Source organism: Pseudochaenichthys georgianus, chromosome 5 (genome assembly GCF_902827115.2).
Source record: "Pseudochaenichthys georgianus chromosome 5, fPseGeo1.2, whole genome shotgun sequence".
NCBI lineage: Eukaryota > Metazoa > Chordata > Actinopteri > Perciformes > Channichthyidae > Pseudochaenichthys > Pseudochaenichthys georgianus.
In genome coordinates this window covers 19,258,919-19,286,671 of record NC_047507.1, presented here as the reverse complement: position 1 = coordinate 19,286,671, position 27,753 = coordinate 19,258,919, and the positions used below count along the sequence as shown (strand labels likewise).

Genomic DNA, 27,753 nt, shown 5'->3' with positions numbered 1-27,753 from the left:
ACAGCCTCCCTGAACACCATCCGCTATGCTATGAATGGGCATCCTATCCTACCGTAGGGAGGGAGCACATCAACAATTAAAAACGGCAAGCCTTAAAACAGATCTGTATAATGTGCGGTACAGTCAATATACATGTTTTTTATATACTGTACAAGAGTGTTGCTCCACATTGGGGAAATAAGGTTGGAGTAAATAATCCTGACATAAAAACGCCTGCTCCTATTCTAAAGCAGGATTCGTCTGCCTGATCACAATCACAAGGACTTATAATATCCCGGTTGTCTGTGAACAGGTTTGTAAAATATTTAGATTTTATAACGTTTCATTCAGAAAACCATTTGTTGGTAAATCATCGTCATAGAGCCTCCAGGCAGTCCTTAATACAGTCGGTCCACCGAGCAGTATTAGTCAAATAGCTACTCCTGCTGATTTTATATCTAGATCTGGGCTAGGTTTAATTCATTTAAATGTGCGTAGTCTGTTACCTAAATTAGATTTTGTCCGTATTTGGGCGAGTTCGACTGATGCTGATGTCATTGTCTTATCAGAAACGTGGCTAGATAAATCCATTTTGGCCTCTGACATTTACATAAATGGTTACAGTGTATATCGTACTGACCGGCCTAAAAAAGGTGGTGGCGTTGCCATTTATGTGAAAAATAAGTTTTGTGTAACTAATATGGTTTCCAAATCTGTTAGTAAACAGCTAGAATTTTTAGCCGTGAATATTGAGGTAACAAAGGGTCAACAGCTCATGGTGGTGGGCTGCTACAGGGCCCCTTCGGCTGTCAAGGACTCTTTATCGTCTTTGGCAAAACTGTTATCACAACTTTCCTACAAGGAAATAGTGCTGCTTGGTGATTTTAATTGGGACTGGTTAACTTCTGTGTCAGAGGATTTTAAAAACCTGTGTACCTCATTGAATTTTACCCAGATTATAGACAGTCCTACTCGCCCAAATATTAAGTCCCCAAATAAATCCTCCTTAATTGATCTAATTTTAACAAATGTTCGACATAAATACTCCTCTGTGGGAGTATTTGCTAATGATGTGAGTGACCACTGTGTTGTAGCCACAATTAGGGACACTAAGGTCCAAAAGCTTAAACCACGTATCATCACAAAGAGAGACAAAAAACACTTTGTGGAGCAGGGTTTTTTACATGATCTGTTTGATTTTGATTGGGGTAGAATCAATTTGTGTGCTGATGTAGAAACTGCATGGTCTTATTTTTATCTTGGTTTTATGAAAATTATAGATAGACATGCACCTCTGCGTAAATTTAGAGTGAAGGGACGAAACAATCCCTGGTTTTCTGCTGAGCTGTCCAGTCTACTTCATGAGAGAAATAATGCTTGGGCGAAGGCTAGGAAATCAGGCTCAGAGGTAGAATGGCTACGTTTTAGGCAGCTAAGAAATAGCTTCACATCTCAAATAAAAAGTGCTAAATCAAAGTACTATTTGTCGGTTACCACAGAAAACCTGAATAATCCTAGGAAATTTTGGAAAGCCATAAAATCGATTTCCACTGGTGATATCCCAAATGAGCTACCTCCGTGCCTTACCACAGCATCTGGCACTATATCAGACAGGGCTACTATGCTAAATTGCTTTAATGAGCATTTTGTGTCTTGTGGCTCTCTGTTTGGCTGTGTGGCTCCTGTGAACGCTCCAATCCTTGACTGTGAACAATGTGGTCTGGAAAACCCTTTCAGTTGTACTCCTTTAACTATTGGTATTGTTCATGAAGCATTATCCAAGTTAGATCCTAGGAAACCGGCTGGCCCGGACAACGTAGAACCTTTCTTTTTAAAGATAGCTGCAGATTTTATTGCTCCACCTCTCACTACTCTTTTTAACCTCTCCCTCAGCACGAACACAATTCCAAAAGTATGGAAGTCTGCTTATGTCTTGCCTTTACTGAAAGGAGTGGAGGCAACTATTTTAAATAACTATAGGCCAATCTCTAAATTGTCAGTTCTGGCTAAGGTGCTCGAACGCTTAGTGAGTGAACAAGTAAAGGAGTTTTTATGTATATTTATACATAAAAACTCCTTTACTTGTTCACTCACTAAGCGTATCCTGTCTAAACATCAGTCAGGATTCAGAAAGAAACACAGCACCATCACTGCGACAATGAAAGTGGTAAATGACATTACTACTATTTTAGATAATAAGCAGAGTTGTGCAGCTCTGTTTATTGACCTTTCCAAAGCATTTGACACCGTTGATCATCGCATTTTAAAGCAGAGGCTACTCAGTATTGGCATGTCCAGCCATACAGTGGGGTGGTTTGTGAACTACCTCTCTGAAAGGTCCCAATGTGTTCATTTTGATGGACTGTCTTCTGAGTGGTTAAACATTTCTAATGGTGTACCACAAGGTTCTGTTTTAGGACCACTTTTATTCTCCATATATATTAACAGCGTAGGTGATAATGTGGATGAAGCTACTTTAAATTTTTATGCGGATGATACCGTGATGGACTGTGCAGGTCCCTCCATTAAGGAGGCTGTTGTTAAATTACAAGCTGTTTTTAACACTATTCAGACTCAGTTCTCTGAATTAAAGCTTCTTTTAAATGTGGATAAAACCAAGGTAATGCTCTTTTCAAAAGCTAAAAAGACACCAGAGCCTGTTTTAGATATTGTAACTACGCAAGGAACAACACTTGAAGTTGTTGCCTGTTACAAATACCTTGGTATCTGGCTTGATGATTGTCTCTCTTTTAAACTTCATGTCAATAACCTGCTAAAAAAACTGAGGGTTAGGCTAGGGTTCTTTTTCAGAAACAAGTCCTGTTTCTCGCTTGAGGCCAGGAAAAGGCTAGTCACTGTGACCTTTTTACCTGTGCTGGACTATGGGGATCTGGTCTATATGAATGCACCTGCCCATTGCCTGGTCAAGTTAGATGCTGCGTATCACAGTGCACTGAGATTTGTCACAAATTGTAAAGCGCTTACACATTACTGTACACTGTATACCAAGGCAGGTTTACCATCACTCTCTGTACGGAGGCTCAGTCATTGGTACACTTTTATCTATAAAGCTTTGTTGGGTAAACTCCCATATTATATCTGCTCTCTCATAACACAGAGAGTTGCAAGCAGCTATTGTCTGAGGTCACATGATGTAGTCTTGTTAGATGTGCCAAGAGCAAGGACTGTCTTAGGTAAGACAGCTTTTATGTGCGCAGCTCCACTTGCTTGGAACAATCTTCAGCAAGAATTGAAACTGAGCAATCTCATTCCTCTGCATGTTTTTAAAGCTAGGCCAAATGAAATGCTTGCTGATACAATGGGCACTTGTAAATGTCTATAACTATGTATCCTGTAAATATAATGTATAATGTCCTTTATTGTTTTATGTTTCATGTGGAACCTATATGCTGCAGGTCTCCCTTGAAAAAGAGATCTATGATCTCAATGGGACCAATCTGGTTAAATAAAGGTTTGAAATTAAATGAATACGGTATGGCTGAATTCATTCTGAATCTGTTTGTGCACTCAATTGTACAGCAGCTTTGTTTTAGTGTTTTTGCCATTTGGTGGTATTGTTTTAGATGTTTTTGTTTTCCACATGAATGCACAATGGCAGATGCTGGCTGTGTCTGTAATTCAGGGCAGAGTGATACTGATGACCTGTCCCACATAATATGTATATCATATTTATGTATTAGGTTGTTTGTGGCGAAAGCTACTATGAAACTAGGCAGGGTATGAAATTAGCACCTGCTACCTGCCAAGTACTGGGGGCTGGCTGTGGCAAGATCACACTGTTGAAGATCCTTACATGTAGACATTGTTTTTATAAAGCAAAAGGTTTAAAATACTCAGTGATTAAGCTAACATGATATATTCCATAAGTCTGACACCATTGATGAAGTGTTTACAATCTAAAGAGCTCTACATAGATTTCAGAAGAGGCATACAAAACACTATAACGCTAGCAGAAATGTGCAGTGACCTGACAAGGACAAATACAACTAATAAAAGTAACTTGGGAAAATGTGAAGAATGTCCCTACAATTGTATCATCTTGTGAACGCACTACTTACCTCTGTGAGGTGCGGGTTGGGGTTGAAGCCGCACTGGTTGCACACCATGGAGCAGCACTGAGTGCAGGTGTTGTAGGTCGGCTTGTCGTCCCCGCTGCCCGTCAGGTCGGTGGTTTTGCAGACCGGGCACAGCTTGCTGCTAGGCATAGGTGCAATTTGTGGCACAGAGTAAGGGGATGTGGGCACGCTGCCTCTGTCCGGGGACACACAGGGGGACCGCCCCGTCCTGCTGCTCCCCACATCCACATGCAGACTCTTCCGCGCCACATGACCCTGGCCCTGCTCTCCTTGAGGGGCGGCATGCTGATGAGTGTCGTGGGAGGCCAACCGGTCCCCTGTCCCATGACCACTCTGGACTCCTGCTTTAGGGCCTGGGTCTGACGGGGGTGGTCTGGAAGGAATGATAAGGAGAGTGACAATGGATTCAATCCTCAAATCAATACACAAATCCTCATTCTGTGGCAGACACTGCCTAGTCCTAGTTTATAGGGCGCAAATGTCCAAGGTTTCATGTTTTAGCTTCTACCTGATATCACCCCTACCTAGGACACATGTTAAGTGCCCTCACTTACAAAAGTGAAGGAGGCTTTCTTACCCTTTCAAAACACCTTACAGTAGGATGCAGCTCCAGAGCCTCTGATAGCTCTGTTTGTCATTACTAAGGGAGACATCTGCAGAGCGCCACATGGTTGCTTTAGCCTCACTCTTGGCGAGACATGCAGTTTGCTCAGATGGAAAGAAGCTGCCCCGCCCACACTTAGTCCGTGGCTCCGAGACATAATGTCCTGCCTTCATTTGGAGATAATGCATTTCTCGGTTAGTGGCTCTGAGAAGAAATGTTATAATGCATGACGTGACTCCTGACTTTATGGTCACTTTACTGGGGGGTACTTTTCCCATTTTTTTGCTAGTGTTATTTTTGTCATTGTTTTATTTTTATATCACATAACACTTTTATTTATAACAATGTGGAATTTATTTACCCAACTTTCAGGATTTTAGCTGAAAAGCTGAATAGAAGGAGATTTAACAAGTGGAAACACAAATATGTGTCCTTTACGAGTTCACACATTGCAAAACCCTTTAGACAATTCTCTCCAAACAGCACAACAGTTCATCCGACATCCTAAACGCAATTAAAACACTTCATGCACAATGTAGGTTACACTCCTGTGAGAGGTGGGAGCAAGTCATTGTTTTACAAATGACGAGTAAATCTAAAGTCTTTGCACTCATGTCCGAACTTGCATACTGAAATTTGTTTTTTTGACCACCACTTACAGAATGTTTGAGTCTACACCTCTGACTTTGTCCCAGAACGCTGAGAACACTTTGTCACAACTATAATTGTCCATGTTTTTCATACCAGTGATCTCAAAGTACATTCAACAACGAGCAGTACTTCTACTTGACGAGTATATTTTGGAAGCCTTCAGCTGTGGGATGCACATGGTCCACATGCCATTACAACATGTTATAGTTGTTCATAGGGTGATATCAGACTACTCAAAACCTTGGCCAACTGTGAGGCATATGTTGAATATTTTATATAGCCTCTATCAGTTTATTTGAAGTGCTCTTTGGCTTGCTTTCAGCAACATGTTTACGGTGGAACAAATGAGTGCATCAGAAACAGCACTGTAAACTTTTGGTTTTCTTGCTCATTTTAGCCCTCGGGCATCAGTACCAATAATGAAATAGGAATGGAGGATTTCCACTGTCATAACAACTCAGACCTTTTGTCATGCTCGTCATCCTCCAGACAGTCTCAACAGCAGCCCTGCATTTACAGTGAAAAGATTGTTGGAAATAAATGGAGGAGTAAAGGAATTATATTAGAGTTTGTTAGCAATTATGAGTCACAGCCGATAGAGGCTGCACAACTCCGACATTATTCCACTCTCCACAGAGTCCCGTGTTCACAGTCGTGAGCCCATCAGGAAAACCTGCACTCTTCATACCATCACTGGACTGTTCAACACAGGCGCAACTGGGTTTTATACACTGACACTGTGCTGACCGGCGCTTTCCTGCTGTGAGAGGATACTGTTAAAGCTACTGACCTCTGATCAACGTGTGGCATTGTTTCTAGAGAAATAGTTTCCTGGATAGAAGTGGATAGCAAAGGGTTTCTACGTTGGCAAAGTCTTGTAATGGGAGCTCCAGGTGTAAGTGACAATTAAAGGTCAACATTTTGAGAAATGATGCATAAAGTGTATAAACTCTTGTTGTGTTAATAGGCACACACTGGACATCATAATTTGAACATATGTTTTGGCATTGTCAGACTGGACAGGTGGGACCAAGCAGGTACGGAAAAGTCAATAAACATTTCTCATTGGGATAGTTTGGAGAGTGGTTCCAAATACAGTAAAAGCTTTAGAGTCACATCTCACAGATGGATATACTAAAAATGTGAATTTATGAGTAGCAGATTTTATAAAGCTGAAAGAGAAGGTAACTATTTCCTATTTGGCAAGATACCCAACATTTTACAGGCCAGCATCTGAGCCTCTCCTGTTCCTGACATAAAAACGTTGATCAAAAAGTAATTGTAAAATCCATTTCAATTTGAACAAGGAAAGATTAAACCAAAGTTATGTTCATTAAAATCTCAGCAGACATGTGGGCCCATTACTCTAGTATCCTCCGGCAGCACTGCACCAATACCAGGTTGTTACTGACAATAGCAACTCTGAGGGCGTAAATCAAAGTACTGGCTGGTACAAGGTGCCGAAGGGGTTAACTTAACTATCAACAACTGGTTACTTAAAAAAACGATTTGTACAGATCCCTTATTCTTTAAAAAACATTGGCGGAGGCGTGTGGCACAGTGGGTTAGTGCGTTGGTGTTCGGATCAGGGGAGCACAGGTTCAAACCCCACTGCAGTCAGCATGTCGTTGTGTCCCTGGGCAAGACACTTCACCCCAAATTGCTCCTGTGGGGATTGCCCACAGTATTGAATGTATGTAAGTCACTTTGGATAAAAGCGTCTAACAAGTGACATGTAATGTAATGCATGTGACTTGTCAAATATGTCAGGGAAATATAAAAGGAAAATATTAGACAGTACTGACACAGTTTATCAGTATCCCTACAATGGAGATTCTATACGTTTCTTATTGATTTGTATCTCTGGCTTCTGAGTGAAACGTATATCCAGTCATCCATTTAATAATATGGGAAGGTCAAACCACAGATGTAGTGGATGCATAAGAACATGTTTGAATGCATCGTTTGTTTGTGAGGGCCATGTGCGCATTAAAGGCATCACGTAGAGAATACATCCACATGAAATGCTCATCGATTTAGGTGTGAAGAATGTCAGTGACTATAATCTTTTTGGAAGTAAAATGGAAAGAGGTAATGATTAGCCCCTGAGGGAAATACACCTGGCTTTATAATATTCAGTGGGTTGAATTATATTGTTGACATGCTGTGGCTGATGGACACATTACTTGTTAGACAAAGGATTTAATGTTTTACGGTGTTTCGTTATTAGCTCCTGTTACCCGACTGAAAGTAAGAAAGTAAAACATATCTATGTGATTTCTGTCAAACATGATGAAAAAAGCATTATTTTTAAAGAACTGGTTTTTAGTTGATGTTGTTAGCAGCAAACACCTTGTTGGTGCTGCATTCAAACTAAATGGAAAGGAATCAGAAACAAAGCTAATGTGTTTTATTTTCTTCGTATAGCCAAACCTTGGACAGAGGCTATGAAAAATAGACCCAAGTCAATGCTGTTCCAATATTCATTAAACTAATTATTGCATTCTCTGACAGAGGTGAACATGGGTGTTGAAAGCCAATGCACTTCTAATTTGTACTTATTTGCTGCTAATTTATCATTTCAAATTGGACAGGTTTGGCAAACTCTTGAAAAAGTATTGATGAGCAGTCGAACATGGCTGAGGGAGAGACCATGTTGGTCAAATGCAAATGCAGGAGCTGTGCTGAAACTTTGAATCTCCCACCTGCAGTGCGACACATTAAGAAAAGGCTCGTCACTTAAAGCAGGCTACATACAATCACAATAAGGATCCCAAAAGATAGCAGACACGCTGTGTGTTACAGCTATGTTTTGTTTGATGGTGTGTGTCATTTAGATAAGGTTTGTGCCTCTTATTTATTGTACATTAAAGTCAAAGTTTTAATTTCTAAAAAACATTTAAAAAGCTGGTAAACTTTTATAGACATTTTAGAAGAATTACTGCTGTTCTGAAGACATTTTCAGAAACTTTAGAGTCTTCTAACCATCTGGAAAAACATGTATCCCACCCACAGCACCATACAAATATGTCTTCTTTTGTTTCCCGAGTTGCAATTATTATTCCTAATCAGATAGTAGCCAGAATGTCTTTGCTGAATGTGGATATCATGAAACAAAGACAGATTTATATTGGTATGTTGATGTGTCTAACATACACAATAATAGATGAACATTATGGTTGTATTGAGTAAAGACTCATGACATGTACGAAATGTTAGGAAAAGTAGTTGCAAATTGAGTTGAGGATCTTTTTATGGTGCATCAGATAACATATTTTCTTTCCATCCAGATGGTCACAGAGTCTTCGAGGATTCTGGAGACACATTCAGAACAGCGTTGTTAAACAACCATCTGGGTTTCTCAAAGACTGTTGGGTAGGTTTTTATCTCGTGGAATCGTATTCTTAGCTCTGTCTCTAATGTAATGAACAGCACCCACTTGGGTTGGGTGCACCTCTAACTACACAAATCACTGTTTCCATTCGGCCAACATACACAGAGCGGCACAAGGGAGAGGAGCAGAGTTCATACTTAGCCATGGTTTAGTACTGGTATGGACCATCTACGGTCTGAGATGATAACACACACGGTGGAAGTATGTCGCACTGGTTCAGCTTACATCAAATACACACATTCAATAAAAGCAGAACAAGTTGAAGCATTTGTCGTCACTGTGACACAAAACTCCACTGAAATCCCAACATGTAACATGCATTGAAAGAATAATTAAGCTTTAACAGGCGTTTTCCTATTAAATTAAAGTGTCAATCTGTAGACACCTTGACAGTAATGCTACACTGCCAATGACTCATATAGTCATTTCTTTTTCTGTATCCTAGGGCTGTCATAACCTCATAAATAATAAGATCCGGTTCTGCATTATTTGTTGTGATAACCATTTGCTATGTGTTGGCTACCTAGTGCTCAATGCTCTCATTGCTGAAGGTAAATTAATCATGAGGGCATACTGTTCGCTCACTCTGTCTCAGAGCATGACTGTATCATCATTTTCATGGGTTGAATGAACTACAGATTTCTTCAGGTTTGTAATGGACTTTTGATTTATATCGATTTTCATTACTTGATTATTTAAATTGTTTGGAAAGACTGCATGAAGTAGCTTTTAGCACTTTGTAATATAAAGTACATGATGGTGGATGTACCGCGCTTCACTAATTTGGTTGTTAGACAGGAAACAATGAGACAATAATGTACAAGTGGCTCCTTTTTTAGCTTGTTGAAAACATAGGAAATGTTTGGAGCTGCGTTCAACACAATTCATTATTTCTTACAATTCTGAATGTTCGTCAGTTCTGGTCATCAGTTCGGGATGTTGTCAAAGCTATTATGGTTAGATAATAAATAAACATTGTATTGCTTTGTGGAGCAGAAGGCTATGACTTTGACTTTCTTTGCTTGATCGAGTCCCTATGGGCTCAGATAAAGCTCTTTGACTGCCATGAATAAAATATCATATAGAACTGCCTGTATGCAAACCACTTCTGAGTATGGATATATATAGCACATTATGTCCCCATTCATATTAATAGGCACATTCATAAAATGCAGCAACTCATTTTAATTAAGATGAAAGTCTCATATCTACAGTCTCAGCACTGCCGCCGTCTCATTGTTTCTCACTCTCGCAAGTTCTTTGTAGGGAAAGATTCAGACGGTGTGTGGGGGCCCTGATCTTAGGAAACCTATTTCCATCAGCCACATGATTACTGTCTCTCTCTCACTTCCTAACCATCTTAATCAAGAAATCAAGATATGACAGAGAAATTAAACCTGCTTCTCAGTGGATAAACGGAGTGCTTTTTTACATATACAAAGCTAAACATTATTATTGGTTTACAATTTTACAGTAGCTGAACATCCGAACAGCTCCACATTGTATGTTACAATCACTATGTAATTTAATGACATATCAGGCAGGATAGATTTTCCCCAAAAATGGTTTGAATGTTAGCCTTGGATGTAGCGTGAAGAAATGTACCCATGCACCTTGGATGGAAGGTTCAAAATGGTAAGTAGTGAGAGACTGTGTGCAGGTGTGGCAAATCCCAGACGCAGCTGTGTGTCTGACTGTGTATAGGTCTACAGCTGTTGAACTGTAAGGCAATATCAAATCCCCCCCCCACCCCCCCCCACTACACACACAGGCTACTATGTGTGATTAAACTGATGATATGGGCTGGATTTGCGTTGAAGTTATTCTGATTGTCTTGTAATAGGAAAATTGAGGAGTTTTTACATTTAACTGCAAAAATAATGGACATATTGTCACTCAAGTCACTCATAAATGTTAATATGTCTGGGCTCAGTGTCTGGATTCCTCAGAGGGATGCAACGGCACTGTTTTAGCAGAAATCTCCCTCTTTCTGTCCTGTATAGTGGTGAGAAACAATTTCCACTAGCTGCTGCATATTGATTTGATTTCAGTGCTGATGAATGAATGAGGCAGCTATGCGTTACAGTCCTGTAATGACGCTGTCTGATGGTAGCACTGTCACCCTACAACACGTCAGAAAGGTAATTTCCTAGGATGACTCTGTATTTACTGGTTTTCATGTCGAGGCATGTTCAGGAAATGAACATGTGGCGAGTGAGGCATTCAACGTGAGAGATCAAGAGCACTTTGAATCATTTACATTTCTAATGTATCACGTGAAACTATGGGGGGCATATCTTTTCAGATCCATTCCGAAATACTCATATTTAGGCTACTTGATCGCTATGAGGAGAAAAATGTCGCTCATTCAGTAATGATACTTAGCCACTGTTGCCTGAGGACAGACACCGTGAAAACGGGCGTAAAAATCCCTATTGAACGCTATATTTACGAATGATTGATTCTACATCGAAAGCGTTGCATATTAAATTTGACTTCGACCCAAATTAACGTTGAGTAATAGGGTGGTGCAGCTGCCAAAAAGCAGAAACTGGTCTTCAAAGGGGGTTGGTGAATTGTGTTGACAAGGATATAGAAATAAATAATTAAGCACCCATTCACGTCTATCTGAACGCAGTCGGCTGATCCTATAGCCTATGTACACTCCACACCGTACACTGCACAGTAGCCTCACTGATTTCTCTCCACAGTTTGCCGGAGAACAGTCCTAGCTATCGCGGCTACCTGTTAATCCCCGGCCCGGGTGCAGCCCCACTTCCTCCGGCTGGCGCTCCATTGCTCGGCTTGATGAGCTGTCCAGAGTCCGGTGGTGCTGAAATGGAAGCCGGAGCCCCTGCTGCAGGCACGGCGGGGCCGGGCTGTCCCGCCTGTCCCTCCCCTTCCATACTGGCCTCGTTCCCCATCGCCTCGGGATAGGTCTCGACGGAGAGAAACGATGTTGTAGACGGTTCTACAGCTGTGGTGGAAACTCAGATGAAACTCAGCGCTGCTCCCCTTCCGCCATCATCACCTACAATTCAGCATCCCACACGGAGCACGCGCACTGACGGAGAGAGCGAGGGAGCGCGCTGACGCAATGGTGGGAACTTGAGAGGCTCGTACGTGCGCGTTCACGACGCTCAGTTATCTCAAGTCACCACGCAAATACATCTGAGCCGCTCTATGGCACATGACTGGGAGAGACCACTGGGACCTCCCGCGATTTTACCCGGGTCTTTCCCTCATATGGACGCATTTGTTTTGTAACCTAAGCGACAGAAACATCATACATCGTCACTGCGTGTTTTGAAATGGGATAATCCTTTATCTCGTTTGTATATATTTAGCATTTTCAGTAAAGAAAAAGGTCCACAGCATAGCCTACATTATTTGCACACTACTGATCGTTTTTTTTTTAAATCGATAAATGTAATCGATAAGTCAACTGACAGACAATGCATAAACAATTATTTTGATAATCAATTACAAATAATCGTTTGTCATTTAAGCAAAAAGGCCAATAGGCTGAACCATGGCAATGTAATAGGCCTATGGTTTTCTTAATCTTATACGATACCAAACTAAAAATACTACTTAAATGCAAAACATTATTCCAAAAACACTTAGAATACTACAATATTTATATCAAAATACACATGTACATTACAGCCATGGTGCCAAATGACAAGACCTTTTTAGAAAAAGTCAATTTTATTGTGAAAGGCTCTTTAGGTAATGATGGTCACTGAATGACTGCTCTCCCTAGTGTACACCAACTGTCACTACAATACAACATTTTACTCAGGTTTAATAAAGCTATAGTCTAGCTAAACTCCTAGATACATTTAGTAATATCTTTGTACAGGGACATGTTTTACTATTAGGTGGAATCCTACAATACATTCACTCCAAATATACAATTATTTTCAACCATTGCAGTCATATCACTTCAAAAAAAGAAATCTGGATTATAGCAAGATATTTTCGTTGACTTTATTGTAGTATGAACTCGCAAGCACAAAGAACAACTGACCTCAGTGTACAGGTGAGCCAATTAACAGATACATATGTACAAAAACACACAAGTGCACACATTCAACTTCTATTCACTCACTTTGAGTTCCCATTTCTGGTACAAAAATAACAATAGCTTCTTTTTCATTCACAGGACCTCTAGAGATGCTCATACACAGCTAGAAAGCCTCAGTTTAAAGGACATTCCGATGAAAAGAATAAACCTTAATGCATCATGACGTCTTCTTCAGTTTAAAAATTGTCCATGAAACAAGTGATAAAAAATATGCTTTTTATGTTGTATAGTAAATTACCAACAGTGGGGATATTATAACTGAAATGCTAGGGATGGATAACACATGGCCTTTTTCTTTCAAAACATTCAGGACATTATTGGCACCATAAATAAATCTAGTATGGCATAAAGTTTAGGAAATATCGTCTTATTTTTACCAAATTGTAGTTACATGATAAGTTGTGCGGATTTGAGGACTTTGGAGATCATCTTCCAATAACAATGGATAAAAAAAGCATTCAGATGCACCATTGGGAACATGACTTTTATCATATTTACAAGTGTCAAAAGAAGTGGCAACACAAGAAGAAGAACATTTACATTGAGATTAAATGGTAGTACATACCGTATATACATAAATTATAAAATAACTCAACCGCGGTAACATGGTCGATTTGATGAAGAAGATGAGGGTCTGGCTAAAATACACACTAGACGGCCTTTATGAGAGTTTCAGGAGTGCAACATTTTCATTTTCTCTGGGGTGATTGCTCACAGAGAAACTCTCGCTATAGAAGTTATGATTGTTTGTAGTTATTGGCGCTTGGCTTTGTACGGTTCGGGAGCGTTTCCTGCGATCAGCTTCCTCTGTTTGTGCAAGCGGCCAATACTCACTCCCTGCCGTCGACGCACAGAAATGTTTTGCTCCACAAGGCTGGCCAACATGCCTGAAGAAGATACCCAGTCAGAATGAATGAATCAGCCAAGAAATGATAAAAATGCAAACACAACAACAGATTTTAGCATTTAACATTTTGCATACGTATGGTGGTTACAAATGTGACTTATTTGTAGTCGTCTCTATTTTCTATTTGGAAGGGACATCAATGTTTTCCTTTTAAGCAGAACAACATATATACATGTCTTTGTATTTGTAAATGTGTCCCTGTATGTATTTCAGGTGGATAAATGCATTTTAACACTCAGAACCATAAAGTTGCAATAGACGTCTTTTTTCTTTAACTTATTAATATTATGAAGTGCATGTTGATTGGACAATGTGGCAATAGACAGCACCACCATTTGCGTTTAGATTGGTTCACTGTAAGCCTCACTTTCACACTTAAATGATGTCTCTACGGTAACAAAGCCTTGTGGCAAAACAACATGGAAAACAGCTCGTTTACAGTAAAGGTAGTTATTAATCGCACCGCAATTTGCTGAAATTCGCCAGATGACGTTGTACATTCATTAGCATATCGGCACTGTCCCCTGCGCTAACAGTCATTGTTGTGAAGTGGGCGATGCGGCAGGACGGTAATTTTTTCTTCAAGTTTGATGTTCTGTTCAGTTTCATACCTTTGATCCACTGCTTACACTCCACTGAAAACTTACTAGCCATTTAAATGTGCCATTCATAGCATTAACAGGAAGGTTAGACTTCCATTGGACAGTTTTGTACCGTTCGTTTTGTAAATACTGCTAAGGATGCATGCAGTTTCCCGAAAGGGTTGTTTAGGTTTCCAGTGAATTCCTGTGTACATTTTCCCACTATACAAGGATAGTTTTTAGTTTGATCCCAGTTGTTAGCTTGTGTGTTGTAGCCAAGCTGAAGAAAATAAGAACAATGAGACTTACCTTCTTGGGCCAGCATTGAAATAAAGGTGCAGATGAACTCATCGTAATTATGGGTCCTCCTTTGATCATCAATCTGATCAATGAAAACAAAACATTTGAATTAAAAGCCAATTAAAATAACATCTCACCAAATACCGAATATATTGGATTTGTTTCAGGTAATCAAAACCTACTTTGTATTTCTTTCTCTTTTCTACTTCCTCCTTTAGATACACCTCATAATTGGCAATGTCAGCCTCCACACACTTGAGCAGTGCAAGCAACTCCTGCAAGAGACAGAATAAGATCAACTACAATGTTTGTGTGTTAAATACTTCCAGTATACCGCCTTAGAAACAGCTGCCTAATTGGCAGTAGAAGCAAATATGTGAGAGTGTGCCAGGTACATACTACAGTGCATCATAACAGTACAGGACTTACTTTAGGAGAGTACTTATCCCAGGGGCTGGCTGTCTGCGGCTATCTCCGCAGCGTTGAGCTTCTGCCCTTGCTAGGCTTTACATCTGCTCCATCTTTGCTCCCCTCTTCCTTCACCACCACAGACGATCCCCATCTCCTTCCTTGTCTCCTCCTGGAGAGCTCTGCTTTTACTTTGTCTTTTATCTTCTCAGGGGTGCAATGCGCTTGTTCCATCAGAAGCCAGATCTTGGCTGTACAGACAGCAATGCAAGTCAAGTAGCCGGACGTCTTTCTGAATAAGAAAGGTAAGGTATGTTAGACCGATAAAAAGGGATCAATGTATCGATTTCGTGACTAATCGTTATTGATAATAAATCAGTTGATCAAAGCAATACATTTGCTCGATGGTGTGAGGAGAAAGTAGAAGTTTGGCAGGCTTCCAACACTTTTTAGTTGCATTCAGAGTCAGCATTGACGAGACAGTGACATAGTTGAATGCAAAGAAGAATGGCAAGCTATTTCATCATGTTTTTCTCATGTATTCCACAAAAACTGATGAGCCGTTAACATTGATGGGTTTCATCATCGATTCGTAGGCCGGTAGCATCCCAGAATATGAGTTCAGAGGAGGAAATGATCAACGATGTTTAGCTTGCCTAAGATATTCAATGTTTTCATTTGAGAACAGAGTAAATGAATGGCGGTAGAAATAAAAGTGGAGCGTTACAGAAGCTGCTTGACAGTATCTGTGCGAGAGGACAAGGCTGACAGGGAAGCTCATGGCATCTGAATCTCGAGGACAATGTCAAAGAACTATCATACTACCAGCTGCTGCCCGCCATCTCGGCCTCCTCGGACAGGAAGAGGTAATATCCCTCAGGACAATTAGGCGGGAAATAGTGCAGGTGAAAGGAGCTACTGTGTCATTCAAAGTGTCAGCCATGACGAAGAAAGGTGAAGCACAACATCAGTCAGGCCTTTACAGCTGCCGAGCTGAATCTGGCAGAGCAGTCGCGTGCAGCCGAGTCCCTGAAGCTAAAATACAAACATCTTAGGGACATCCCACTGCCGTCCTTTAATAAGGTCAAGCCCGTGCTGCTCATCGGGTCAGATAACACACATCTGATCATCCCCAAACAGGCTGCCCAGTGGCTGTATGCAGGCACTCGGATGGACGACACGGGGACCAGCCAGCTTCCATCAGCAGGTGAGAGCAACGGTCTCCATTCATCCTTCCTCTCCCCTTCAGAGGAGCTGCATCAGAACGTGGGGACACTTTGGCAGCTCGACACACTCCCCTTCAGGAGCATCAATGAAGTGACCCGCTCTGGTGAGGATAGAGCAGCCATTGCACTACTGGAGGACAAGACTGTACGTGTCACAGTTGACGATGTGTCTCGCTACGCCACTCCACCACTGCGTAAGCAAAGTGCCCCCTCTCTGCATGCACCTCCTGCTGCAACAATGGCTCTCCTAAGAGCTACAGAACGTCGTCTGTCTAACAACCCTAAGCTATCCGCAGTCTACAATGAGGAGATCCATAAGCTGGAAAAGGCTGGTTATGCAGTGAAGATTATTTCTGAAGAGGTGAGCAACTCCAAGGAGTCATGGCTTATTCCCCACCATCTTGCACAACACAATGGTAAACACAGAGTCGTCTTCAACTGCTCCTTTATCTACCAACAAGCCTCTCAATGACAATCTACTTGGTGGACCCTTCCTGGGCTCAGCGCTGCTTGGCGTGCTGCTGAGGTTTAGAGAGTATTCTGTGGCCATCAAGTGCTTCATCAAGTGCGTCTCCTCCCTGAAGACCAACCACTGCTCCGCTTCCTGTGGCGAGACGGGGAGACAGATCGGAGTCCAGATGTCTACGAGTGGCGTGTGCTGCCCTTCGGGACCACCATACGCCCTGCAGCGCCACGTGAACGACCACAGCAAAGACAATGAAGAGGTAGTTAAATCTGTGATGCACTCATTCTATGTGGATAACTGTCTCCAGTCTCTGCAGTCCAGGACCAGGCCAGAAACCTCATTGACAAGCTGAGATCAGTCCTTGCCAGCGGAGGCTTCGAAATAAGACAGTGGGCCAGCAACATGCCAGACGTTATCTCACACATCCCTACAGAAGCCAAACCAGCCGAGTGTGAGCTATGGCTAAACGCTAATCAGACCGACCCCCAACAGTCTGCGCTCGGTCTCCTGTGGTGCTGTAGTACCGACACACTGGGATACAAGCACCGTGCTATTCCTTCAGCTTGAGGTACGTGTACCGAGTACTGGCCAGCCAATATGACCCTCTCGGCTACATCATCCCCTTTACCACACGAGCCAAGGTCATAGTTCAAGCCCTCTGGAAGAAGGAAAGTGGATGGGATGCACCACTGCCAGACGAACTTCTCCCTGTGTGGCAAGCCTGGGAAAGAGAGCTGCCAAATCTCCAGAAAATCAGCCTGCCACGGTGCTACACTTCTGATGTTCCCGACATTACCCCCGTCGACCTACACATCTTCTCTGACGCCTCTGAGAGCATACGGCTCCGTCGCCTACCTGAGGTTTGAAGACGACAGAGGTAGAGTGCAGGTGTCATTCGTGATGGCAAGGTCACGTGTAGCCCCGAAGAAACAGCTCTCAATACCCCGCTTAGAGCTGACTGGAGCACAGTTGGCCAAGCTGCTGCATACCGAGCTGACACTGTCAGTACACAACACAACCCTGTGGTCAGAGTCCACTACAGTCCTCCACTGGATTCAGTCTGACTCCCAGCAATACAAAGTGTTTGTAGGGACAAGGATAGCGGAAAGCCAGGAGCTCGTCGGAACCGACAGCTGGAGATACGTCCCCTCTGAAGAGAACCCCGCTGACGACATTACAAGGAGAAAGCATCTACTGGACTTAGCTAAGCCCAATCGCTGGACATCTGGCCCGACTACTTTCCTTCAACTGCCTCCAGCCGACTGGCCAGCTAACCCCGCGGTTAGTTCTGCGCACACAGAGGAGACGCGCAACACCACTTTCTGCGGCAACATTGCAACAGCCGAGCCTGCGGCTCCAGATCTAACACTCTTCAAATCATGGTCTGAACTACTTGAAGTCACCTACCAATCCATGCACGGGGCGGCTGCTCCACGCATGACTAGAAAGCCGACTAGAGACAGAGGTTGTCCTGCTTAAAAGAGCACAGCAAGAATCCTTCCCTGCTGAAACGACCGCACTACAATCTAGTAGTCGCTTGCTGCCACTCTCTCCTGTACACGACCAGGCTGCAGGACTTATGGGAGGCCGTCTCCGGAAGGCAGAGAAATACCTGATAGAGGACACCATACATCCTATAATCCTGGCTCCAGACCACCAAGCTGATTATACAGGACTACGACAAACGTTTGCTGCACGCAGGTCCCGATCGTGTATTCGCAGAGCTAAGGAGAACCTACTGGATACTTCGCGGACGGCAAGCAGTCAAGAAACATCAACATGCCTGCGTTGAGTGTCGCAAGTGGCGGAACAAACCTGTCATTCCTAAGATGGCAGACTTACCCGCTGCACGGCTACGCATAAACAAACCACCATACTGGTCCACTGGTGTCGACTGCTTTGGCCCACACACCATAAAGACAAGCCTACCCCACATTCTAGCAGGGACATTTGTGCCATTACAACTTCATCTAGTGAATTTGGGGCCGGCTGTGCTTTGGGACGCCCCCCAGACAGTCCAGAGATAGTTACCGGGCGCACCCCTCACACTGTAACGTCATTAGTCACGCGCAGCGCGCGACCGGTCATAAACAGAGTCAGACTTTCAGCGAGTGAACGGGTCATTGTGTGTTCCGCGTTGTGCGTGTATGAAACTGTAAGTGTTGTTACTGTGGCATAAGCACCTGTTTGTATCTATATGTTTGCGTTTCGTATGTAAATAACAGTTTACAGACAATAATCGGCGTAGTATATATACTGTATTGTTTACAGTACTTGTTTGCCATAAGTGTGACTGTTGATATAACTATATTTGGTATGTACGATCGCCATATATGTCCAGTCTCGTGCTATTGCGGTGAGCTGTGTATAACTTTATGTCAGCCGCCATTACCGCATGTACAACTTTACCCCCCTGTAAGCCGCCATCATCACGTGTTAAAACACTCGCACTTGTTGCGGTCAAATAGCCCTCTTGCAGGCATTTCTGGTATTGTTTACCATGAAGCTGACTGTTCCAGCATGTATGTGTATGTACTGTTCCTAGCAGGAAATCGTAATGTAACTATTAGGATTAATATAGTCATTCACTAATTCGATCTACTCTGTTTGTCCTAGATAACCACAACATAACAAACGAACATCCCGTAACACCATAACTCCTGTGAATAATTAAAGTTTGGATATCTACACCCCCTGGATTGCTGCAATCTTTCTGACCGAAGATTTAGGCCAGACTTTTATACACCAGCATTCTTTATTCATAATTTCACACAATGCATCCTGGTACATGGAGGCTGTGCATGTACCGGCTGCTCCGCGAGCTGGAGAACTCAGCTTCCTCTGTCAAAACTCACTGAGGAATGAATTGCTTCAATTGACAACATTACCCATTAACTCCGACTGGACATCCACAAAATAAATGGCACATTCTCCCTTTAAGGTCACCCCAAACTGTTCACTTCTATTGTCTTAAATGATTCATATGCTCCGACTGTACCATAAATATCAAGTGATAGACTAAAACGCTGACTTCAGCAGAGGCTGTTGGAGCACCTTTGTAAATAACACGGGCGACAGTAACGACCTGTTGTACTCACCAGATGAAGGGAGAGCGAAGATGACTCCGTCCTCCTGCAGCTGTAGCAGAGCAGCGCTGACAGAGGGACCCAGCTCTCTCACAGCGCGGTTGTGTCTGGAGTCTAGCCTCAGCATCTCATCTTCTCCGAACAGCACACGAGACAGATGGGATGCGACTGGACTTGATGGGCGCGTGGCAGCCTGGGAGCGAGCGGGTGAGCGCAGCGGGGAGTTGAAGGCGCTGCCAATCTCAGAGGCCGTGTCAGTGCTTTCGTTGCTGGGTGTGGGGGACGGCTGTGAAGCAGATGTGATGCAAATGCCCCCTGTGCGCCCTTCTGTGCGGACAGACAGGGGTGTGTTAAGGGCATCCTTCCTTTGGACCTCCTTCTTCAGTTTCTCAGCTAATACAGTGAGGGCAATCTGGCTCTCCATCCCAGTGACTACCCGTACTGGTCGTGATCGCAGACTTGCCTTCCGTCTAAACCTAAAAGAGAGCAGATTTAAAGGGCACCTATTAAGCAAAATCCACTTGTTCATGTCTTTTATACATAAACATGTCATTGTGTCCCCTCTGTGGAAAGAGATTCTGAAAGTGTCAGAGTCTCTCTCTTTCTCTCCTGATCCATTTCTATAAAAACCTGTCTGAAAATGAGCTGATCAGATTTGGGCCACTTTATGATGTCATAACGTTTTTTTGGCTTGTGTAACCATTAGCCAATCAGCAACCAAGGTAACCCCCCCCCCCCGTATCACCTGAATCTCCTCCTAGAGCACCATTGAGTTCTTTTTAACCAAATATCTCTCAGAGGGGCGTGGGGAGGGGCTCCTTATTTTCATCTAAAGTAACAGTCAGAGAATCAGCTCTTTTGAAACAGGGCTGAAACAGAGGGGATTATGGGTAATGCTGCAATGGTCCGTTTGGTATTTGGAGCCAAACACTTCAGAGACATGTTTTGTATATATGTGAGACCTGTGATATATTGAGGGAAAACAGTATAACAGGGGACCTTTAAAACAAAAAGCAGAAACATTTATTCAAAGAAATGTTGCTTCTTTCGGTGGGGTCATAACCACAAACACAGAAAGTAAGTATACCTATATACACATTACAATGCTAACCTGGTTGTGCCTGCAGAACCAGTTACTTCCTCCTCTTCATCCGCATCGTCGTCTTCGTCGTCTGTGTAAGGGGGTTTGGGGGGAACTGCCACTCGAGAGCGACCAACTACAGCAGCAAGATCCTCTTCTTCCTGTTAATTCGAACATTCTCATTAAAGCTCAACATGATTCGAAATGTGAGCTGCAACAACAGAAATGAGGAAGATATGACAATCTGAGCATTTGAGTTCAAAGTATAGCAGTTTGCATGATCTGAAAACGCCCCGTGACTGAAGACCCTCGTGTGTGCACACTGGGACAGGGTTGCACTCTGAATCTCGTTGTATCTTTTGCACAATGACAATAAAAGGCTTTAACTTAACTTGTAACTCTAATGAGCAATGGAGAGTGATTGAGCCTCAGAGCCCCCGGGCGCCGTTCAAAATGGCAGCACACTGCTCCTAACACTAGGATGGGTCAAATGCAGAGAAATAATTTCCCCATGAGGGATTAATAAAAGTTCATCTTAATCTTAGAAAGCTGGATAGGGAGAATCATTCTTTATTTATACAGAAGTGAGAGAAGCAACACATGCAGTGACTGTCCCTAGGTCCGATCTGAGAGACAGAAAGAAATGTGTGACCTCCGGAGCTGCTAGGTGTGGAATAGTAATCTTCTCACATAACAATGTAACACCTGCCTGTTATAGCGAGCGGAGTGTCATATGCTGTGAACATTAAAGCCTCGATACATTCAATTGAGTTGTCTTGACAAGACTAGACTAGAAAGATCACAGGAGTGTGTGGCTCAGTGGATTAGTGCACTGGTCTTCAGATCAAGGGGGTTACTGGTTCAATCCCCATGTCGTTGTGTGCTTGGGAAAGACACTTCACTCCTGTAGGGATTGCCCACTGTATTAAGTGCATGTGTGTCGCTTTGGGTAAAAGCGTCTAACAAGTGACAATGTAATAAAATGCATTTACATCAAATATTTAAATCATATATTTTTCTTTAGAAATTATACAGGGCAATGTGAAATACATATTTCTAAAAAAACTGCTGTTGGTCCAGCACTCAACAAGAGATAAAATATTTAGTAAATTGGGGAAATCAAAAGATAAATAATAAAACTATTCCAAAATCTAATTATTTTCGAAGCAAAACCGAATGAATACTCTGGGGACTCATGATGAACATTTGTCTCCCCTATTTTCCGGATCTTGTGAAGCAGCAATAATGAGAAAGATAATTGGTATTATAACTGATGATGAAAATAATCATTAGTTGCAGCTCTGAACACAACCCTAAGGGCACATCACGACCAAAGCGTCTGAAAAAGATCTTTAGAGGCTTATATTGGTGGAGAAAGTGATCAATACCCGTTACAAACCTGCTCAAAGATTGTTGGTTAACCCGTCAGAGACTTTATGACTCAGCCTATCACAACAACCTAATAAGGCTGTCCAACAACATCATCTCTGACCCAAACCATGTTCTGAACAGCGAATATGAACTGCTACCAACCGGAGATACAGGGTCCCGCCATACAATAGTCAGACTGAAGCATCCTTTGTGCATCAGTCAATCCTCACAGTAAATACAGAGCTCAATCCCAGAGCAAACGCACGCCAAAGGGTCTTTGAGCATGTTTTCTCTCAGTGATTGTGCTGTTATGTTAAAAAAAAATTCATGTATTGTGTCTTGATATTTGTCCATGTTCAATCAATCAATCAATGTTTATTTATACAGCCCAATATCACAAATGTTACATTTGTCTCAGTGGTCTTCACAGTGTGTACAGAATATCAGTATGACAATACGACACCCTCTGTCCTTAGACCCTCTGTCCTTAGACCCTCTGTCCTTAGACCCTCACATCGTACAAGGAAAAACTTCCGGAGAAAACCCACAGTTTAAGGGGAAAATGGGAGAAACCTCCGGGAGAGCAACAGAGGAGGGATCCCTCTCCCAGGACGGACAGACGTGCAATAGATGCCGTGTGTAATCATGTTGAGGTTACACATGGAGCTGCTGTGATGCAAGTCACATTTCAGACTTTATCTGACCATTAAAGTATTATCGTATCGTATACGCTGTTCCCGTCCTCTCACCTGCATTGGAGACTTGGCATAGTTGTGGTTGTCCAGGAAGGCCGGCAGCCGCTGAGCGACGGGGCTGAGACTGGTGACCCCTCCTCCTGAGGGGGCTGCAGGTTTACCCATGACCTTAGCGTTTCCTGAAGGGTTAGCAGCATCTTTAGACCGAGCTCCGGACTCATTAACTGAATCGAAAATTAGGGTAATTGTATTTCAGTTGAATGTTTATAATGAGCCCCTACACCATTTACAAGATGTGTTTTAACAAATACTCGGAGAATAAAGCGGATATAAGTACCCGGATCAGCCCCCTGGGATGTTACTGGCTCTGCATCTGACTCTTTCTTGATCGCAGCGGTGCCATCGTCCTCCTGCTGCTTCTTGTCTTGTGCAAGATCGGGCTGATTGAGCCGGATCATCTGAAGACAACATACAAAATACATTTTAAACATATTCAACAAGGTCAGTCGACATGACAGAGGAGCTAGCCCAAATACCGCCTTTACAGAATATCACTTGGACAAAGACAAAGATTATTAGGAACATTAAATTAGGACTTTAAAACAAGTGTCAAATATGACATGCTACAGCAGAGGTTATAACAATACATCCAAGTTTATTCATTTTGACATTTGAGACTTGCAGCAGTCCCTGACCTTCTGCAGACCCTCCAGAACAGTCTGTCGATTCCTCTTAAGAATTTCAAGTTTGGACTCGTACTTCATCCTGCGGTCAGGCACCACTGCCATCAGGTTGAAGCGAATGTCATGGTACGGCTCACTGAGAAAGAGCAGAGCCGCAGCGTGAGAATGAAGCCCTGGAGGTGTGTGTAGAAGGTGAATAATCACTGCTCGGCTAACGGGCTCTGGACTCACCCGGCAGTGGCCAGTCCAATCCTCTCCATGATGACCCGCCGAGCTTTATCGGTCCATTCCTCCTCCTCTCCCCAGGGCCCTACAATAGAGAGAAATATTATACTAACTTTAGGAAGCAAAATCCCAAACATTAAATGTATTAACACATTTTATAGCAGATTTGTCATAACGCTGTTTTATCCAGTGAGGAATTAGACCTTATTTTTGGATACTGACGTGGTTTAAATGATGATAAAACATGACAAATAAAAATAAGTGAAGTAAATACTTTAAAAAGGAGAAGAAATCAGACAAATTATTCTAGGAAATTCTGTTTAAACCATATGCATTCCTTTTAATACAACATTCAGTGGTTCCACTGCAGCTAAACTGCTTTAAATCAGTGTGAAAAGAACAGGACTTCGGTATTTCTGTCAGTGTTTACTCTCACCGTGATCAATGGGGTAAGCTTTTAGTCCATCGAGCTCAAAGAGGCGGTCTTTGATGGGCACATAGCTAACGAAATGGAAGGCCTCCATGGTCCGCACTGCACTGATCCCATTCTGTTTCTCCGGTAAGTGCCTGGGTTCCGGTCTCCATAGAAACACAGAAAGAGAGCTTAAGAAACTGACACATCTTCCACGGTATGGTAGACCAATCACAGGCCATTTTTCTCTCTCACAGAATCAGCGACAGCTGAACATTTCAAAAGGAACCTCTGACTGAGACCTGACCTACCTGGCATGGCTGTTATGTGCTCTGGCAAGCTCTGGGGCATTTCCAATTGCGTAGCCTTTACTCTGCAACAAGAAATACAAAGTTAAACATGACAGTAGGAGAGGAGGAAGAAGAGGTGGAGAGAGCAAAAGTTGAAAAACGGTCATGCCAGTCAAGACCTTTGAAATTGAGAAAGAAGGAATATTTTAAAGTGATTTAAATTGTTGAGAGATTCAGAAACTAGGTAAATGTATTGAACAAGCTATGTTTGGTCATAGAATTGACTCTGTTCCTATAATACTGTATAGTAAGTTGTCGTTTGTCAACTTACTTTTAGGAATAACAGTAAAATCCAAAACAAATCCGAGAGCTGATTATCAAATGAAAACTCTAAATAGAAAAGCACCACATGAAATGACACTGAACATAACAGATACTGTGTATGAGTGAGCGTGAGAAACATCTTACCTCTGGACTAAAGCCTTTGGTGAAAGCCTTCATGCGACTAATGGTGGTGCCGAGCTCAACGCCACTGCAGTTCAGAAGCACACTCAACAAAGCGTGGGTGGCACATGAATTTGGTATCAGCTAGACAAAAAAAGACAAGAATAAACAAGAGTCAAATTAAGAATATGCATGTAATTAACAATGAGACAGGGCATTTCTACAATCAATTACTTTATAGGTTAGGGTTGCGAATTCCTGGAAGAAGGAAATATCTTATGATGTCTTAGCAGTACTTTGGATGTTTGGATCCCACTGTGCATTCATTACATTTGATTTACTTATTACATGTAATAATATACGTTACATAACAATTGTCTCCACATTTGCTGAAAGAACCACGATCAACCGGCTACAAAAATTGAAGAAAAATCTTCATACGATTTATTAAAATAATACTTGCATTTACTTAATTGGCAGAACTAATACTGAAGATGTTAGGACTTCAAATACAGGCCAGTGGCTCACTAATAAGAAGACTTCATATACCAGGAAAAACAACATTAACTACCAACATGTATGATCTCAGAAACACTTACCTGGTGAGCAAAGAACATATCATTCACAATGTCCTCGTCAATGACAGAGGTCTCATCCACCAAAGTGTTAACTTTCCTCCTGGAACGACGTTCCTCGATCCACTTGAACAAGAAGATGAAGCCATAGACAGGACTGCAAGAAGTAAAAAACGTTTCACATGGTGTTGCTACAGTCAGAAGATAAACTCTTTTAAATCAAGACATGAAACTTGGAATAGCCACATGTCTACATGTCAGATTTTTATATTTGCGTCTCTCTTTCTGTCTGTGGACAGTTTTTGTCAATCATAGCTCTTCACCAAACCTATTTGAATAGAACGGATTGTTAACAGAAAAGATACCTTGGACACTTGCTTTGAAGATCATAGATTTCCTCTACTTGGACACCCTTGACCCCTGGGACACACAAACAACCACACAAAGGGAAACCTTTTAATTGGATTGAATAGCCCCTTGAATGGAACTAGTTCTGGTAAACATGACTATTCACATGAAAGCGACATAAGATATCCGGCTACTGTAAATGAGCTACTCACCAAAATCTTCAACCAGCAAAGTGAAGAGTCCTGAAATAAAAAAAACATTGTATTGTTTATTTTAGAGTAAAAAAAATGTAAAGTATTTTTTTTAATGCATTTTCTTTGACTATCCGTCTTACATAAAACATATAGGTAATCGTGTAGTCTTAGTCTAAGCTAAGGCACTTTCCTCCTTTTTCTGTGTTTAATAGACATTTCTAAAGACACTGGGTAACGAGCCCTAAAATATGAATCTCCATCTGATTGGAACAACCTGCCCAGTTCAATAACTCTAGATCCATTATCGTCTTTATCTTGTTGTGGATTTGTCTTACTTATCTTCAAAACAATATATATATTCATATAATGAATATGGCTTCGTTCATGACAGTGCACGCACATTTACTGTATATATTGAGGCTTTTGTCTGCGTATGTGCAGTTGTTTTATTTTAAGATAAGATAAGATGGACTTTTATTAATCCCCGTGGGGAAATTCAGTAGTTTAACAGCAACAGGGTAAGATTGAAAAACAGGAAAGCACAGATTCACACAGATTAATAAAATTAAGGATAAAATTCAAAATGGTAAATAACTATAAAATAAGAAATGAATTAAAATGAACATACATATTTAGTCATGTGTACATAATATTATATACTGTATTATCTGGAAATTAATGTTAAGGATCCCTTTGTAAACCAAAATGGCTCATCACATCCTTCATATAGCAAGTTAAACATTTCTAATAACAAGTCGAAAATAATTTGGATTGAGTCACATTCAAAAACTTATAAAAGGTCAAGTTTAATATTTTTGCTCATAACGTTAACTTACTCCTCATATTTCTCCTTTGGAAAGTCAATAAAGTGAATCAACATGCACAACACAATACACAAATATCTTTTATTTTACTATGTTTTAAGCTTGTAATGCATTTAAGTTGTTCTCTAATGTTAGTGAAGCTGTTGAAGAAGCTGAAGTGTCTGTCCTCTGGTTTAGTGTTGAAGCTAACGACAGCTAGCTGTGTTTCGAGCTGTCTCACCTGGATCACTCTCCAGCTCCAGCCAGCCTTTGTTCATCTTCCTCTTTGTGCACAGCAGACTATTATTCACGATGTTTTCCAGTCCATGTCCGAGAGAAGGGTAATAACAACCTTAAACGATAATCCGGTATCCATTCACGAGACAACTGTGGGGCTCAAGATAAACACAATAGACAGAATTGGCCGCTTACAATCTACGTCATCAAGAAACGACGGGAGTCACACACAACACAGCCCCCCTGCAACTTCCTGTAGTCAGAACTACAAAACTGATAACATCGGAACATTATTTTTAACAATGAATGGTGTACACAAATATTAAAAGTAGGTTAAACGATGAGATATGTTTTTAGTTATTCATCAAATCACGACTTAGTGTCGGGGATTGGTGTCAGGCCATACATAATAACAAAGAAACACGCTGTTTTATTAGAAAATAGTAAAAAAAAAAAAAAAACATATGAACCAACACAAGAGGTTTACAAAATCAGGTTATTTTGTAAAAAAAAAATGTTTTCAGATGTTCAGAATGTTTTATTTTAAATATACAGTTTGTGCTGTTTTTTAAATTTAATATACGAAAGTATTCTATCAATGTAAAA

At 41.8% G+C, this 27,753-nt stretch overlaps 2 protein-coding genes across 3 annotated transcripts in view; both read right to left on the bottom strand.

Annotated features, from left to right (window-relative positions):
• Positions 1-11,761, bottom strand: part of bsnb (bassoon (presynaptic cytomatrix protein) b) — a 64,605-nt gene extending 52,844 nt beyond the window's left edge. For both annotated transcript variants that reach the window (XM_034083045.1, XM_034083043.1), the window contains exons 1-2: positions 11,471-11,761; positions 4,059-4,449 (exon numbers count right to left, since the gene is read on the bottom strand). In XM_034083045.1, the coding sequence (XP_033938936.1) occupies positions 4,059-4,449; positions 11,471-11,649 (570 nt within the window). In that variant the 5' untranslated portion in view covers positions 11,650-11,761. The remainder of the gene's footprint in view (positions 1-4,058; positions 4,450-11,470) is intronic.
• A 943-nt stretch (positions 11,762-12,704) lies between these two features.
• On the bottom strand, positions 12,705-27,369 carry bap1 (BRCA1 associated deubiquitinase 1). Its single transcript, XM_034083430.2, is given in 18 exon segments — positions 12,705-13,702; positions 14,613-14,685; positions 14,786-14,878; positions 15,033-15,231; positions 15,233-15,257; positions 19,802-20,265; positions 20,901-21,031; positions 22,991-23,160; positions 23,274-23,394; positions 23,632-23,755; positions 23,851-23,929; positions 24,281-24,423; positions 24,568-24,629; positions 25,015-25,134; positions 25,590-25,722; positions 25,931-25,985; positions 26,126-26,155; positions 27,152-27,369. Coding segments are annotated over 18 exon segments (2,193 nt in total). The 5' UTR covers positions 27,189-27,369; the 3' UTR covers positions 12,705-13,568.
• Between the last annotated feature and the right edge of the window lie 384 nt (positions 27,370-27,753).